The 17495-nt window shown below is 35.7% G+C and overlaps 1 protein-coding gene across 1 annotated transcript; it reads right to left on the bottom strand.

Annotated features, from left to right (window-relative positions):
• Positions 1 to 2273: 2273 nt before the first annotated feature.
• Positions 2274 to 16371, bottom strand: LOC135683422 (uncharacterized). Its single transcript, XM_065198668.2, has 5 exons — positions 16004 to 16371; positions 10440 to 10646; positions 6733 to 6920; positions 5240 to 5425; positions 2274 to 3447 (listed from the first exon to the last, which is right to left on the bottom strand). Exons 1-5 carry the CDS (start codon positions 16285 to 16287, stop codon positions 3107 to 3109), a joined length of 1206 nt encoding a protein of 401 aa, XP_065054740.1. The 5' UTR covers positions 16288 to 16371; the 3' UTR covers positions 2274 to 3106.
• Positions 16372 to 17495: the final 1124 nt, after the last annotated feature.

Here is a 17495-nt window from a genome sequence, read left to right as displayed (position 1 = left end):
CATTTTTGCCTTACCTTGGCGACCAAAGCAGCACAAGGAAGAACGGCAGTTGTTTCACGATGAAGCTTCATTGTAAGAATTAGTAGATTGTATCAGATCAGTGCGAACTGTCAGTCAAAAACTGAAGAAAGCTGACCATGTCTTTAAGACATCAGTTTTGAAAGACCATAAACTGTCAATCAAAAACTAATAAGAACTGATCGTGTATTCAGGGCCTAAGCTTTTTCACGTTTGCTGTAAGTTTTGGTTTTAATTCTGTGAACAATAAGATAATTATGGTATCAATTTTTACCAAACGCCAACAAAATGACAGAGTTGGCGGAAAAGTCCAAGCCCATACACTATTTATATCCATAAAAATTTTGGTCTTAGATCCCAGAATGTCGAAGGAATGGTCTTACACTGCATAATGCTAGCACAGTTTTTTTATATTTCTCGATTGTCGTCAATTTGCACATACGCATTTGAAGGCAATTTGATTTCAGTCGGCAATTTGAGAAATGTAAGCAAATAGAAGCGAAGGCATATATGGGTAAAATTCTGCAAACGGGAGCCAGAAATGCAAAGATGCAAAGGTCCAAAATGCGATAATATCAGAATGTTCGACTGACCGAAACGTGTTTTCCCAGGATTCCAAAGTAAAAGCAGGAGGCACAGTGATTGGCCTTTGAATATCAAAAATCGAAGATATGCTAGGCCCAACTCCATTTGAACAATATGCTAGGCCCAACTCCATTTGACGGCAGATTTACGATAATTGTCATCGTCTTTGATGGAAGAGGATAAAGGGAACTATGAACTAAGCTACATCAAATTGTTATTAAAGACAAATAAATATGATGTATAAGAAACTTTTAGGAGAGGTACGTTGGTTTTTCAAATACGAATTTAAAAGCAGTAGTTTAGGTAAAACTTCAACACATAATAAAGCTTTGATAATTTGGTTCTAGTTGTGTTTTCAGTCGCTGCCTCAAAATGAAAGGCTGCGGTAAAAGAACTCACTAAATACAAATTGAATGGTATATTTGCAAAATTTCATATAACTTGTTTGCTTAACCACAACCATCAATAGAATGATGAATTAAGACAATATCACTTCGAAATTATTTGTGAAAAAGAATTCGAATTAACTTCTCCTATAGCAATGAGGCCATTTCCACTTTCAAACTCATAAATCCAGCTGCAATCTTTACCTTGCACCTCAATTTCAAACTTAAAATGAATCTGCGCCTGTTTATTAGGCCAAGGAAATAAAAATCATATTAATCTTTATTGTTTAATTTCAATGAAATCCAACTCAAGATAGTTGAAATATGACATTTTATAGTTTTAGTAAAAATAATCATATGTTTTGAATTACTGACCACAAAACCGGTTCTTTTGGGGAATATTCCTGCATCAACATTTTCTCGAAAATCCAGGGTATGCTAAAAAGTTTGGTGAAGATAATTTCAAAATGAGTTGGCAAGTAAGGCCCTTTTTATTATCAAGTTTTTTTGGAATCTGTAAACTTGAAAACAAAGGATCCATCGTGAGGATCTTCATTTTCTCTCTTGGACATTTCAGCTAGCGGCCGTTGATTAGTCAGAAAGAAAGCCAGCAAAAGCGTCTTTCTTTCTCTAATGTTACTTTTCATCCTTACCTGGTTATAATGTTTTGGTTTCCTTTCGCCATCATCCGACATTTATACTCACTAAAGTCAGACCAAGCGTTGTAGTATGCTAGTTTCCGCTTTACAATTATATCTTTAAATTAAGTGACACCAAAGGCTTCTGTCACTTGCATAAACCAGGCAAAACATAGCTGCTAGTAAATATAATTGGCACATGGTATTTCCAAGAAATCTAAAAAATTCCTAATGTTATCTTTCAACAAGCAAATTAATTGGCACATTTTGGCAGATATGCTGCTGAACAGATTTAGAAATGCATATAGATAAGGACAGGAGCAACAGTTGCGTCATCATCGATTTAAGCGTGAAGCTCTGACTAGCAACTTAAAAATGTCCTGTTCTATACACCAAATAACGTGTACAGCTCTGCCTAAACGAACAGCATCAAGCACTTTTTGACAGGCCAGTGAACAGTAACTCTCATTGCAGATCTAGAAAGTTTTATGTCAGTGCTGAAATAGCATCAAGTCACTTTCCTTCAATGAACTTGCTTCATTCGAATTTGTTTTTATATCTTACCTGGCTGTTTGTTAAACCTTTAAGAAGTCTGAAAAATCTCTGCAGAGTATTAAGTGAAGAAAAAAGAAAAAAATACACAATATTTCCAAAGCAAAGTTGTTTTAATGAAATTAGGCGGTATAGGAATGCAAGTGTATGAATGTATGAATGTATCATTTGCAACCATATTTACAAATATTTACAAGTTTAAAAAGAAAGAAAGATACAATACATTATCCAATGCTAAAAACGTAAAAATGAACATACCTAATTACAGAGGCAGGGATAGCGTTAAAAGATCAAGTTGACCTTATTTCCAAAATGATTCCCTCAAATTTGCGTGTATAATGGGAATACATAGGAAAAGACGAGAAAACGGGGTTGTATCCAAGTTTTCAATGCGAAAAAGTCCTTCGTAGAAGACATATATGTCAACTTATTTTTTCTAAATATTTTGAAAGATTTCTCTTTGATCTTAGTTTGAACATAATGATATTTTTTTGTAGATTTCAACTCAGATGAAAGACTGTTCCATGTTTTGTACTCCAAACAAGGCATATCTGTCCACTATTACTTTTGCGCAATGGAAGTTCAAATTTAGGCTTGGGCACGTAAAGTAAAATAGGTTATGACATTTTAAAGTTTAGGACAGTGATTCCAATGATAGTCTTACAATCAGTCCAGCAGCAGAAAATCGACAAACCGTTAGTTGGCTAAACGCACCGGAAAGTAGCTCTTGTGTATTCAGCGTATAGTTACTTCGCCGGGGGTAGACTGGGGTTGTAGAAACATCTGTATAAAGTCACTACAAAGCTGGATTCCATTTGACCTCCTTTCTAGCAAGGTACTCTGGCTCCTCTAACAAAGGGGACGGTGGGGCGGGGGCTGGTTAAAATAATCGGATCAGAGTTTAGGCGATGGGATGAGTTGTAATATCTAAAACCGCTGAAATTCTTGGGAGTGTAAAAAACCATTGTCAAAAATAGCTTGCCCTGGGTAGGCTCTCATAGCGTTTGAGTTGATCAGAGTAGGGTCTGCGGCAGTTCTGGTGCTAATTATGTCAGTTTTGCAGCATCCTCTGTAACAGCCATAGATCATTGCAATAATTGCAACAAGAGACGCAACCCCGCCAATCGATGCACCAATGACAATATACTTTGTCCGATTTCTTTCCGAAGCTAATCGGTCGGTCTGCATGCTCCAGCTTTCCCAGTGACTCCATCTTGTCGGCGTTGTTGGTGTTGTCGGCGACCAAACCGACCAGCTTCGTCCGTTGCCTTAAATAGAAAACCATATATATCATGTCTTAGATAAAGTCGTGGACCAAATAAGTATGTTACAGAAAGGTAATGAAAAGGAAGGCTTATCATGAATCCATTATCTTTGATGAATCTCAACAAAATTACTAACAGCAAGTTTTAAAGTTCTCTAAATTTTGCAATAATATCTTTTAGGTAAGATCTTTGTTTCTGAACATGGCTACAGATATTTTGCTACTGCTTTGACTCAAGAAAAAAGACTTTCCCTGGAAAAAGAAATAGTAGCAGTGAAAAGAAATGTGGCGACAAATAATAGCATGGAAAGGGGTGTAAGGATAAGCGAAATAAATTCTTAAAATCTCGAAATGCATACAAAGTTTTACAGACCCCTACATCAAGGAAGAAAAATGATACATGCAAAGAAAAAGTATAAAAGAACAATCAATAGATTTCGAAATAAATACTACAAGAATTTTAAGAAGGCTAGGGGAACTGAAGTCAAAGTGTCCACGACAGTTCTGGTCCTTGATCAAGAATTAGAAACGAGAATCATCAAGAAATTAATAATTAAAAGCATTGTTTGAATATTTCCGAAAACTGAACCAAGGTAATGATGAAGAAAGTCGGGTAACTGTAAATACTGACAATAACTCTGAGCTAGGCGAATTTTTCAAATAAGATGAAGTGGAATACATAATTTCTTAACTAAGAAATAATAAATCTCCAGGACTCGATGGTGTAATAAATGAATATCTAAAACATGGGTCAGTCAAAATAATAAACATACTAACAAAATCTTTAACATCGTTCTTAAAACTGGTTTTTTCCCTTAATCGCGGCTAATTGGTATAATTAAACCGATTTATATAAATAAAGGGCGGAAGTCCGGTGCAAATAATTATAGAGACATTGCACATTTCGTGGGTTACGCTTCAAAGGGACACGTTGCAAGGAAATAAGTTCAGGGCTAGCAGCATTACAAAAAATACAACAGATTTTACAACCAAGTTCGCTTATGCGAAAATGCAGATCGGGGGGATTTAGACATTCTCAACATTCTCAATTGAGAATGTCAGACTTTCGAATCAAAATATGCTATTAGGAATGAATGAGTTCAGGTTCATAAACTAGAACCCCTTTTCCTCTTGTTTTTTTATCTGTTTTTTTATCCTAAAACTGTATTTGTAATACGTCACTCTTCTTCTGCGAAGCAATTTTCGATATTCTATGATGAACCACTAAATTCTCCTTCATTTCCCCCATTATCCATTTTGATATTAGCCTGCATCCTGTATCTAGGGATGAATTTGACAATGTTTACTGGCTGTTGTCATGTATTTTGAGAAGTTCCATCGTATTTTGAGAAAGTTTCCCGCAATTTCTCCATGCGCACGCAGAAAATTGCCATGCAATTTTGTCACCACAGGGGGTCGATCTGAACGATCTGAACGGAAGAAAAATCAGCCAGGATGACGTAGCAAAGCCATTCACTTTTAATAGGGTAGTTCATGCATATGTTTATGCATATGTTACACATTCATTTAATGCGATCTTGGCTACGTCGCATTTTAAGAATCTTGAAAAATTAGCGGGATGGCCTGGTCTTTAAAGAAATGAAATTTGTCACGGAACACCAATCAACGTGATCAAGAATCCACACTCTAGACCACAGTGGCAGTACTTGGTAATTTTTTAGTTCTCTCACAACCAACATGGAATCGTTTGGCACGCATTGTAGCTTAAGGTTGCTTGAGAATTTTAATATGAACCAAGAACGATAATGAAAAAAGTACAAAGTTTTAGTACTTACCATATTCAATGTACCCTATAACGAAACCACGATTCAAATTTCTCTCTTTGGATTCAAGTTCGTAGAAGAAGTAAACACTCGATCTGGTTGCAATGTAAGATCTAGGCTGTAAATGACGAAGCTTTCCACTGATTGAATCAGCGTATTGCTGGATGTCATTCGCATCAGTGTAGTAGTATGTGGAATCTACAAATGAAGAAGTTGTCAGCGTTACCGTAACTGCAAGAGCCATATCTACAATTTATCAACGCTAAATGATCATATAAATGAAGATATTACAGAGGCTTACAGAGATAATATAGAGGGAGTACAGAGGCTTAGCCCCTCAGCTGGCTTCCCTTAGACAAGGCTGATAATATAAGTTTTGCTATCAACATTTGCTAAACAGATCCTTGTCTCTCCCTTGCCGATTCGAAAGCTTCTTTGCACACTTTTTTCCGTGCATCATGTCATCCCTATACTCCCTATTATATGTGTCCTACAGACAGGGTAGTTCTCTTACAGCCTCAAAAATGCCCTTGCTGTTAATATTCTTGGCAGCCATTCTCTGTCCTCTTTCGACAACTGTCTGGATTGCAAGTGACACCTTAGCATAGGCTGCGAAGGTAGGTTTGCCGCATTTCGTGTTTGAAAACTGCTTTTTGAGCATTTGAAGGTTTTTTGAAATTCTCCTCACCTACTTCTAAAATCTTGAATAGCTATGATTCAATCAAATGAACCTTTCTACAACTTTTATACTCACTCTAGCAAACAAAACATTTAAATATCTGAGAGATCATTTCATGAAGGTTAGCCAGGAATATAAATCCTCCAGGATTGCTGGTGGTTAACCTATTGAGGGTGCTGTTGCCGTATTCTAAACAAACGCCGTATTTGGCACCTTTTATGAAGCACAGGCAAAGGAAAAGGAATTTTGAAAATAACACGAAAGAGTGGAAACAGATCACACTAAAGCATTTTTTCGTCTTATAATCCTTATAGTATTAACGTCGGGTAATATTCAAAGGTAAGCAGAAATTTATATCCAGTTGTGGATCGAAAGCAACGGGAGAGAAAGGAAAGCATGTTTGATTGGTTCTATTTTTTGACCCTTTTGGGTGCTATCTATTCAGGTTCTAGATCCAATGGCCTTCTAGCACAGATCCTGGCATACTTGGTTATTACTATTCCCGGTTATATAAAGACGACGAAGACGTTCGCGTACCTTTTATATCGAGATAACAGCTTTGAGCAGATCAAAAAAATCCGTCGTTTTCTACTTAGAATCCATTCTTTTCGTTAGTGTGGAGCTCTTGTTTAAGTTTTACTTTTAAGAAAGTCTTACTATTTTGATAACAGATCATTTGAGTGTTATCTATTTGAGGTCTAGGTCCATTTGCAACCTTGCTTACTTGTTGATAATTACCATGAAAGAAAGATACACAAAATGTTACAAAACATAACGAACTTCAAAGCGTTCTTGTGAAATACTTGGAAAAATCCATTTCAATTACCTTTTATATCCAGATAATAGCCATCATGGGAACAATTATGTTTAGTGCATAAATCCATATCCATGACAGCAATTTTCATGGCGTTGTTTCCAAGTCTGTAGCTGAAAATACAGGGTGTTAATCTCGGTCCATAGCCATTTGGCCAACCAACTGAGTAGAAGTTTCCTACTGCAGACCTGTTCATCTGGCTGCAATGGGAAGGATGAAAAAAAATAGATGTAACTCTGCTTTCTTAAAAAGGGCCTAAATTTCTCTGTGTTCATTTACCTGTTGACAAGTGTTCAAATTTTCTAGGACATAAGGCTATCTTAAAAACTAGAAATATGGTGTTAATATATACGTATGTTCCTTTATAATGTCATTAACCAGTTGATCGCCATATAAAAGCCAAAAAAATTTTCTGCAGAGACTCTCTGCTGCATGTATCAGAATAGATTGTTTCAACGTTGAAGAAGAACACGCCAAGAAAGATACCATCAACATTTTTGATCACTCGATAACCTGTCAATCAAAATATCGCTTACGGAATATACAATAATGGTAATAATAATAATCATAAATACTACATCATTCCTTTTCTTCCCTTTTTTTAAAGAACTAACACAACAAAACAATGTTGGTTGTGACATTCCATATAAATTTTGTTGTTTTGAAAGATAGCACCAAATCTTCGAGGGACCTAGATACTCCTAAATAAAAAGCATTTCATCTGCAGCCAATTCATGACAGTGCCATAGATGCAATGTTGGAAGCCAACAAAGAAATATTCACTGGGATAGGAAAACTTCATGACACTCGAATTAAGCTTAATAAAGAACCAACTGTTCCTCTGTTGTTCAAAATACTGGGCGAATACCTTTCATACTCGAAGACAGGTTGTGACAAGAACTGCTTAACCTTGAAAGTCAAGGGATCATCGAGAGAGTACCAGAGGGGCAAGCAACCCCTTGGATATCAATCCATAAGAATCTGTGTTGATATGAGATCTGCAAATAAGCCTGTTTAAATAAACACAGCCGTACATGGGAAACATGGATCTGCCATGCGATATTGTAAATGAGACATGCGACCACAACCGCAAAGCCACGATAATCGGCGTAACAGGTCAAGAGATTTTCAGACCTCAACTAAAAGTTTTGATAAAGAAATTATGGAAACCTTCGTTTACATGGGATTTTTTCCATTTTCAAAGTTTCTGTTAGTTTAAAACACGGCATCATTGAGTGCCTTGAAAACGCAAATAATGAAACATTTCTAGAAAAATTTTTTTGGTTCGAAACAACCTAAAAAGCTTTAAAATACGTCCGCAACACCATTTGTGGAGTTTCCAATGAATTTCAGGCCCGTACCTCTCAAAAAGATGATCTTTCGCAATCAATTCTTATTCTTCTGATCATGTCACAAACCAAATCAGCAGCGGACCATCGTTGTGGCAGAGAAGCTTCCGCCATGACTTTCCTATTTTAGAAAATGTTAAGCGGGGGTTCAAACTTTAGAAATGGTTGCAATATTAGAACTAACCTAGCATGACTGAAATTTTAGAAATCTTGCAGAGCAAGCGATTGGAATTTTAGAAACGTTGATTAAAGGACAAGTGACACACTTTTCACCCTATCTTTTCTTTTCATTAACTTATAGATCATCATTTAGAAGTAAGTTTTTCCTGGTTTGGAACAAAAAATTCTAATCAGGGGGCGCAGGAGGCGCGATTTGCTTTTTATCACGTGACCCTATGACGTACATTGTGATAACTCAGAATCTTCCTGTAATTGATAGAGAGTTTACGAAACACGACGCGACAGGTCCAGACGAACTGTATTCGTTTACAAGCGTGTTGTAAACGTTAATATTGCACTCTATACCAGTAGCAGCAATAACAAATTATCACAATCTACGTCACGGTGTCACGTGATTCATTTCCCGCCATAATTTTAAATGGCTTTTTAAGTGGGAAAATGAAATCAGAAAGGAAAAATATTTCAACAACACTCTCATACAGCATTTTACTACAAGTAAGGAGAAAAAAAAAATTTGGCGCCAAAAGCGTGTCACTTGTCCTTTTAAGAAAATGATTGAAATTTTAGAAAATGTTGAACGGTGGTTGAAACTTTGGAAATGACTGAAATTTTAAGACTAGACAGAGCAACTGAAATTTTAGAAGATCACTAAACTTTTAGAAAGTTTCTAAAATTTTAGAAAGAGCTATTTTGGCGGTATATGCGCGCCATACCCAGCGGTCGTCCACTTTCAACCAGTACCTTCTTATGATTTTCTTGAAAGAATAATTATGCGCAAAGATCTAATTATGTACACTCACCTCGCAGAAGTTTCTGGACAGTTTCAAAATTGGTATTCACTCAAAAAAAGACCGTTTTATTGAAATATTATCAATGAATTCCCTCAAATTTTATTTTAAAGTTTCTTTGGTTTGAGAGCTATTTATTCACAAAAAAAATAATTTACCAATGCGTGAGCGAACGTTGTTAGGTTTTTTTGTCAAGATAGAAGAAACCTCAAATAAAGAATTTGACTCACAAACAGCGGCTAGAAACAACTTTAATCACACTTATTGAAAAAGCTATCATTGAATTTCTAGCATCACTCGATGCACAAAGACAGCTTCTTTGATACATGAAAAAGTTTAAAAATGAAGAAGCTAGCTTAAAAAACATTCCACTTCACAAAAGCTGTCTGAACAATTCTGTAATCTGCGTATAGGCAATCCCAACCAGTTCTTTTGAGGTTTACATATTCTTTTAGTGTTATTCTCCCACACTTTATGCTCACCTTTATATCACACCCTGCACATTTCATGTCTCGATGGGTCCCACGCGGATTTCTCATCGGGCAAGGATTTACATGTATGTCTCCAAATAAAAATCTTTGCTGATTAGCTGACAAATTCTTTGTTAGTTGGAACAATGATTGACATGCATTTGTGCAGCAGAAAAAAACTCTACTTTTAAGAAACCATCTGCGAATGTTTTCACCATTTTTAGGCCAATTCAAAATGAGGGAGGCCTAAAGCTAGTGGGCCCAACTTCAAGTCATGCTTCATGACATAAATGTGACAGAAAACTTTGATGCCTGCTACTATGGTATTTTCAATTTGCATTGCGAGCGATTTGTCGCGAAACTGATGATTGTATTAGCATTAGTTCGAGAAATAAATAAATTTTTAGGTTTGTATTAATACGCAAAATTGGAACAAATGTTCACAGAAAATTGACCTTTAAAATGCTGATGATAAATATTGCAAGGAAAGTAATTAAGAACTACAAATTTACCCTTGTACCGAACGATTTCAGCAAGAGTTGCAGCTATAATGAAATGATGTGTCTTGATGACAGGCAACTGCTGAAAATGAGACACAAATATGCGAACCGAGGCTGAGCAACATTCTTGGAATATTTTCAAAAATGTATAATTCTGAGCCTGAATATTCCTATAAAAAAACTCTATAAGGGGCAAATTACTATTCCAGTTTCAATGTGGGACACATCGTCTAAATGCACAGTATCTCATTCCATATTTTCTGTCGACAGTTTGTTATATTTTCTTTCGTTAAGTTGAATATAAAACGTCGGCATCTAGAATGTTTTGCGATAAATAAATGTTTTGGTTAAGGACAATCGGACGTCGAGCTGTGCGGGTACTTTCGTTAAGGAAGTGTACAGTGTGAAATTCGTCGTGAAAAATATACTTACGCACATTGTGTTGATATCAGATTTGGCTGGCCTCCAAGAGGTTCTGATGCTTTGTTTTTCAGCTGATATGTTAAGGAAAAGCTTGCGCCTGACCGCTTGCCATCTGATACAAGGTTGAAAGATGCAAAACTATCATTGGAGTACATGTTAAACAGCAAACGTGATTTGATGTTACCAGAACAGTACTTGCCAATGCTTCTGTTCGACCTAGATAAAACAATTTTGAATGTTAATTAGGCCTTGGACCCTGTCATATGTTCTTCTTTGAATCATGATCAATATCATGTCTGTTTGAAGAATTTTAGAAAAATTGTTACACTTTCTCTAGACTTTTCTAAGGCATGCTGTTCTTAAGTTAATAAAACCTGTAAATGAATTAATAACTGGTTTCAGTTTGTAAGAATTCTACACCTTGAACAACAAACAAACACAAGAACAAGAAAAGTGGACAAGCAATTTCGAATTTTCAAATTCACTAGAATTACATTGATAGCAGGATGTTTTCAAAATCTACAAGGTTTTTTTTTTCTACCAAATTAGATTCAATTTTTTCTGTTAATTTCATTGGCCTAGAAAAATTTCACACAATGTTTGAAACTTTATTTGCCTGCTCATTGTGGATATCTGAATCACATAAACTATAAAAGAATAATCGATTTAACAAGGAGTAAACTGTGTCAACTCTTTTGGTCGCAGGAGGGTCCCCCATAATGGACCAAAATTACAATCAAGCTTTTCAAAACTCTACTTCTACAGGAAGTGCACCCCAAAAAAGATTGGAAATCAATTAATATTTTATCTCATCCGATCGACTTGATATCAAAAGACATAAAGACAGGAACAACAACAACAAAAGCTACTACAGCAAACAAGACTATTAAAGCTACTCAATGCAAACATCAATGATATGACAGACAATCACAAATTGAACAAAAACAACAACAACATTCTGCATAGAGACTTAATTAAAATATTAGTTGATTTCAAATCTATAAAAGGCAATAGCGTTTCCAAACTTATGCTCTTGCTTTGATAAAGTAATAGATAATATAAACAGACTATTGTCACACAACTCTGAGTTTCATGTGTAAACAATCATCAAGTGTATAAAAGAACACAAACTAATGGCAAGCAAGATATAACGAACACAATCAAACGAAGTTAACTGTGTAGAGTGATAAATCGTAACAACTACATTCTAAGATCGAAAATTGCTATTCAAAAGTTTGTTCTGGTGTCTACATTGGCTTATAAATTCTGTTCTATTAAGTATTTTATTGTCCCCTAAAGATTGAATTGTATAAATTTTTCTGTTAGACATAATTTACAAAAGTTACTTCCAGCTGTGCTCTTTATTCTCTTGACAATTTTCCATTTAATAGTTAGTATCTTTCCTTGTTCCTTCAATTTCCAAATATATTTTGAAAGTTCAGTACTCTTTTTATATCTTTCGTGCTTAAAATCTTTGTTATGGCTTGCATTTCGTAGTTTGAATGTACCTTCGGTAAGGCCAATATAATTTTTCGTTTCATCATCTTTATCGTTGCTTACTGTTGCTTCATATATGAGGTTGGGTGTTAAACATTCATTTCCTAATGGGCAGTCGACTTTGTTTTTGCAGTTACATCCATTTTCTTCCTTGCTCTTTTGGTTTAAAACAGATTTGTTGTGTGAAGATATTATAGAATCTATATTTTTCATACAGCTGTAACTAACTTTGATTGTGTTTTTGTTAAACATTTTAGCCAGCTTTTCATCATCAGCGAAGTTTTTCTTCACAAACTTCGAGAAGATTTTGCACACGTTAATTTTAACATTCCTCGAGTACATAGGGTAGATGAAGCCATATAATTTTCCGTTTGCGCTTCTTTTTGTCTTCATTTTTCCTTTTCTCGGTATCTTTGGGAATGTATTTCAAATTGTCGTGACAGTATTAAAAGACTGTACCTAATTCTTGTATTCAATTGAAGGTACCTAATTCTTGACAGTATTAAAAGAACTACTTAAAGGCCTTAACAAACGGATATCAGAATTATCATCAACTGAAGAAATTTATAGAAGAGAAATTACCGTATATGAACAAGCTCTTAGAAAAAGTGGATTCAGAGTTGTGTCACAATAGTCTGTTTATTTTAGTCTATATAAATATGTATCTATATAGTTATATCTAGATTTCGTAAAGTTATTACTGATGAAGCGAAAGCTAAACGTCTTACGAAAGTGTTTTCTTTTATTCTAAATATACACTCCCCTCACGAAAGTACCCGGACAGTTCGAATATCGATTGCGCTTTCAGACAAAAACAAATTTAGGCTGGCGAAAACGACTTTTTAACTTTGTGATAATAATTTTTTGAGAAACTCTTCCGAAATAAACCAGAACATTAAAATGATGCAAAACTTCTGCGCATTTTATCCGTTGTATCTTTTTATTAAAATGAGAAACTTTTGCGCTACAAGCCTTACGCAAATCAGCTGATGTCAAATAAGCGAAGAAAGCAAAGTCAGGTGATTTGGACTCAGTTAAAATCGGCAAATAAAACATGGTAATTTTTTGCAAACTGGTTCTTGAGACAAAAATATTTTCGAATAAAGAGAAATAAAACGTATTTACTCTCAGTTGGGAAATATGTTTGCATGGAGATGCCACCGATCGATTATAAAAGATGGATGACATTTGGTAACATTTTACGGCCGGGAAAATTTTTTAGACTTCTTGTTTTTCAAATTTTTCTGCATATATCGAAGGCGGCAGTCCTTGTGCATCCAATGATGCTAGCAATTTAATGATAGCTTTTTCCCGTCATTGTGAGAAAGCATTATTTCTAGACACTGCTCAGAAGTCAATTCTTTTGCTTCGGATGCTACCATCTTGAGAAAAAACCCTCATAGAGTTTGCTTACATATCGATAAGATTATATTTTCTCGACGAATAAATAGATTAAAGGCCAAAAAAATTTCAAGAAAAAATTTGAGGAAATTATGAAAACATTTTCATGAAAACTGACTTTGAAATTTGGAAACAAATTTCTCTAACAACAGATTCGCAACTGAATTCGAAATTTGACAATATATACATAAAAGAACTATCTGAAATACTCCCAAATATGCAAAATCGTTTCAAATAACAGGTCAGAAATAGCCAATAAAAGATTGGAAACTTCCAAAGAGATCAATGCAAGTTTGGCTGTATTCACAAAGTTATGAACAGAGACTAAACTAACTTAATTGCAGAAGTTTTATGGAGCAAGAGTCTTCGTTTACTTCACCATATTTCAGCCAATTTGTAACACATTTAACATATTTTGCATGTTTGGAAATATTTTACATTTTGCTCTTTTGGGTTATGGGATCCAAATTCAAAAATTAAAAGAATAAGCTTTTGTGATCTAATCACAGCTTTTGTGATCTAGTTTGTTTAGATTAAACAACTGAAAAATTTCCAGCTTTGGGCTGAAAAATTATAGTTATTCAAAACAAGGTAGCTTGAAAACACATGGACAGAAGGGGCAAGAAATGCAGGAATTGAAGGATGCACACCCTCTTTAGAAAAGTCCCCCTATCAAGAGTCTCCCTTCTTCTAAAAAAGGTCAAGAAATATGCCCTGCCAATAACTAGTGAGAGAAACCTTTCAAGACCAGAAACATGCTAGATAGAATTGTGCCACCTGATAGGTAGACTTGTGCCACCTGATAGGTAGACTTGTGCCACCTGATAGGTAGACTTGTGCCACCTGATAGGTAGACTTGTGCCACCTGATAGGTAGATTTGTGCCACCTGATAGGTAGACTTGTGCCACCTGATAGGTAGACTTGTGCCACCTGATAGGTAGACTTGTGCCACCTGATAGGTAGACTTGTGCCACCTGATAGGTAGACTTGTGCCACCTGATAGGTAGATTTGTGCCACCTGCTAGATAGACTTGTGCCACCTGATAGGTAGACTTGTGCCACCTGATAGGTAGACTTGTGCCACCTGATGTAATTGTAAGAATAGTTTATGTGTACATTGTGACATTGTCTCAATGATAGTCTAAATATAAGGACTGCTGGGCTTAGGTTAATGTACGATGATGGTTGGCCTTCTTGATGACATTAGCAATCTCTACCTTACCTAATTTCAAGGAACATTTAGCACTGCACATTTTGATTGCACATCCTTGGCACTGCAAAAGGAGGTTCCGCAGAGCCCTTTAAGAAATGCTTCCTGACCATGCCACAAAGGTACTTACAGTTTTGACAAGTCATTTAAAATATCAACATATTTGTTATTTTTTCAACTTAATAAAAAACAATGAATTAATCATTGCAGTGCAAAATTTTCTGCTTTTCTCTTTTTCTGTTTTCTTTTGCTGATTTTTCAACTCAGGTTCATTTTCTTCCTTAGAGCATGCTTATATTGGAAAGTTTCCACAGCCTTTTCTTGGTAAAGCAGAAATCTCTGCTAGCCAGAGAAATGATTAGGCAAAACTAATTGATGAGGCCCCCTGCAGGCAGAGCATGCAGAAAATGTTGGTTACCACCCATTTAAGATAGGCTTAAAATGGATTTCAGAATGTTTGTTGCAGTCATTTTCTTACAACTGCATAAAATATTTTTTTATTTTTTAGGCATATTTTCATAACCTCTGATCAATTCCATTATTAAAATGAATTTGTTTCTTTATGAGGCCCTCTAGATCTCATAAAATAATGAATTTCTCATAGGTTGTGCAATGAACTTGTTTTAACACTGAACTTTCACTGTTTATCACTGCAAACAATTGTTTTGTCCTTGCACAAATTTAACTTGTTATTGCTGTACCTTGAAATAAGGTTATGTTATCTCTACTTTGTAGGTGACATTTGGCCTTGCACAGGTCATGGGACATGAGTCATATAGTCACTGGGTTGACCCAATGATTTTCATCTTATCTAGACATAAAGGTATTTCAATATTAGGTATACCTTTACCTATGTTGTCAAATTTCAATATTAGGTAGACCAATATTAGTAAACCTTTACCCAAAAAGTCCCCCAGGAAATTTTTTAGAGACCAAACCCTAAAGATTGTTGCAGAATGGCCCTTGAATCATTTCATATCTCAATATTTTGATTTGATATTTTGAAATCATGACCCATGCTCATGGTAAGACCATTGATGCTCATTCCAGGTCTCTGGAAACTCCAGCCTGGGTTTGATTTAGTTTCCTAAGCAGGGCTGGTCATAAGGAGTTGTCCATTAGTAACAAGATGCATGCATAGAAAAGTCTGAATCAAACAAAATAAGACTTTTCAGGAATCTACATAATCTGACTTATGCTCAAGCATCACTCGCAATATTCTGGATCTGCCTATAATTTTATTGGTTATTGTCTGCAAAAAGCTGAATTATAATACATAAGAGGCCAGTAAAGGGATTTGAGACTGCGGTCTTGTATATTTAAACTTGCTTGAAAGTCTGGGCATGTGCCCAAGATTTCAAGCCTAGAATATTGAATAACAAACTCCTGTCCCTACTTGACCTGAATGTCGATGCAAGCTTGCAAAAGGTCGATGCAACGAAAAATATTAATTTAAGTTCATACCTGGTAAGGAACACTTCGACGTAATCATGACATTTTGGCATGTTCCCCTCTATTTCAAATTCTTTCCACTGGATTTCTAAGTAATGGCTTGTAGAGAACCAAGACGGTGGTTTAATATTAAACCAACAGTTGTACGGATTCCAATCTGGAGGGTACCGATAGGAAAGAGTTTGCAAAGAAGTCGAAGAAGAATAATTGAAGTGTTTGCCTAAGCAATTGGTGAGGCCACATTGTCCGCCTGTAAATAAAAGGCCAAAAACGACACTGCCAATAGCAAAATGCATTCTTGGTAGCTTTAAGCCACTGGCTTCGTTCCCCTCAACTTTGGATGTTGTTGCTCAGTACATTGCGTTTTCTAATGAATGATGATGAGGCTCTTTGGAATGCGGAAAAGTTGCCGACTAGCACGGGGGCACAGATTCTGTGACGGGGGAAAGTTGTAGTAAGCAAAAATGGCGGCCAATTATCACGTGCAGTGTTTTGCTGCGCTGCGACGTGTAGAGACGAGGCAAGAAATACAAGATTATTTCCAAATTCCAAAGATAGAATGCATAACTTAATTTGCTTTACGTTCAAAGCTAATAGAATCTTCAGTACATTAACAGAAGCAAGAATTATTAATTTTTTAACACCAGTCAATATATATTTTGGAAACTAGCAGCTTCAACTACTTATTGCTTCAAACTGAAAAGACAGCAAATCTGGCCTATCACGATTCACGATGCAATTAACAAGGTACTTTTTAAAGGAGTTGTATCTCAAAAATTAGGCTTGGCCACATAGGCTAGCGAAAAATGGCAAGCACAGTTTTTCTTCAGCTTTCGATTGATATAAGTGGTTTCTTTTTAAAAATGTTTTTCTAGAAGTGCAAAAAGTTTTAAAGGTCAGATGAAGCGAAAAACGATTTTCACATATTGTGTAAAGCTTTTATTCGCTTGTCAAGATGCTGTTTTCCGTTTCTTTATAACTTGAACTAATCTAGATATAGCGCCCGAAAGCACGAAAAAGGGACCTTCAAAAGTGATGCCATTTGGACGCGGTGAGATCGACGCTGTGACGTAAAAGGTTTGACACGTACCTTCCATAGCCATTGGAGCCCTTGTAAATGATGTTAATAGAAAAGTCTTGCAAAACAAGATAAAAGCACGAGACTTAGTCAGAATACAGAGTTTAATATGCTAAAATGACAGGATGCGGAACTAATTCGACAAATGCCCCCTTGTGCTATTTTTAGACAGGGATACTCGAATCCAGGCCTTTGAAGGGGTCTTTCTATAAATCAGTTTTAAAACGCGATAAAAGCACGAAACTTTGAGAAAGTACATATTTTGATACGCTGAAAATGATAGGATGCAGGAAATAACTGAAAAATTCCCCTTGGGCTATTTATAGAGAGGGGTACCTGATTCAAGGACTTTGAAAGGGTTTTCCATAAATCAGTTGCAAAACACGATATAAACATGAAACTTGGTGAAAGTACATACTGTGATAC

Source organism: Rhopilema esculentum, chromosome 7 (genome assembly GCF_057945365.1).
Source record: "Rhopilema esculentum isolate cy_ngs chromosome 7, ASM5794536v1, whole genome shotgun sequence".
Taxonomy (NCBI): Eukaryota; Metazoa; Cnidaria; class Scyphozoa; order Rhizostomeae; family Rhizostomatidae; genus Rhopilema; species Rhopilema esculentum.
Note: the sequence above shows the minus strand (reverse complement) of the source record. Positions and strands in the feature narration are given on the sequence as shown.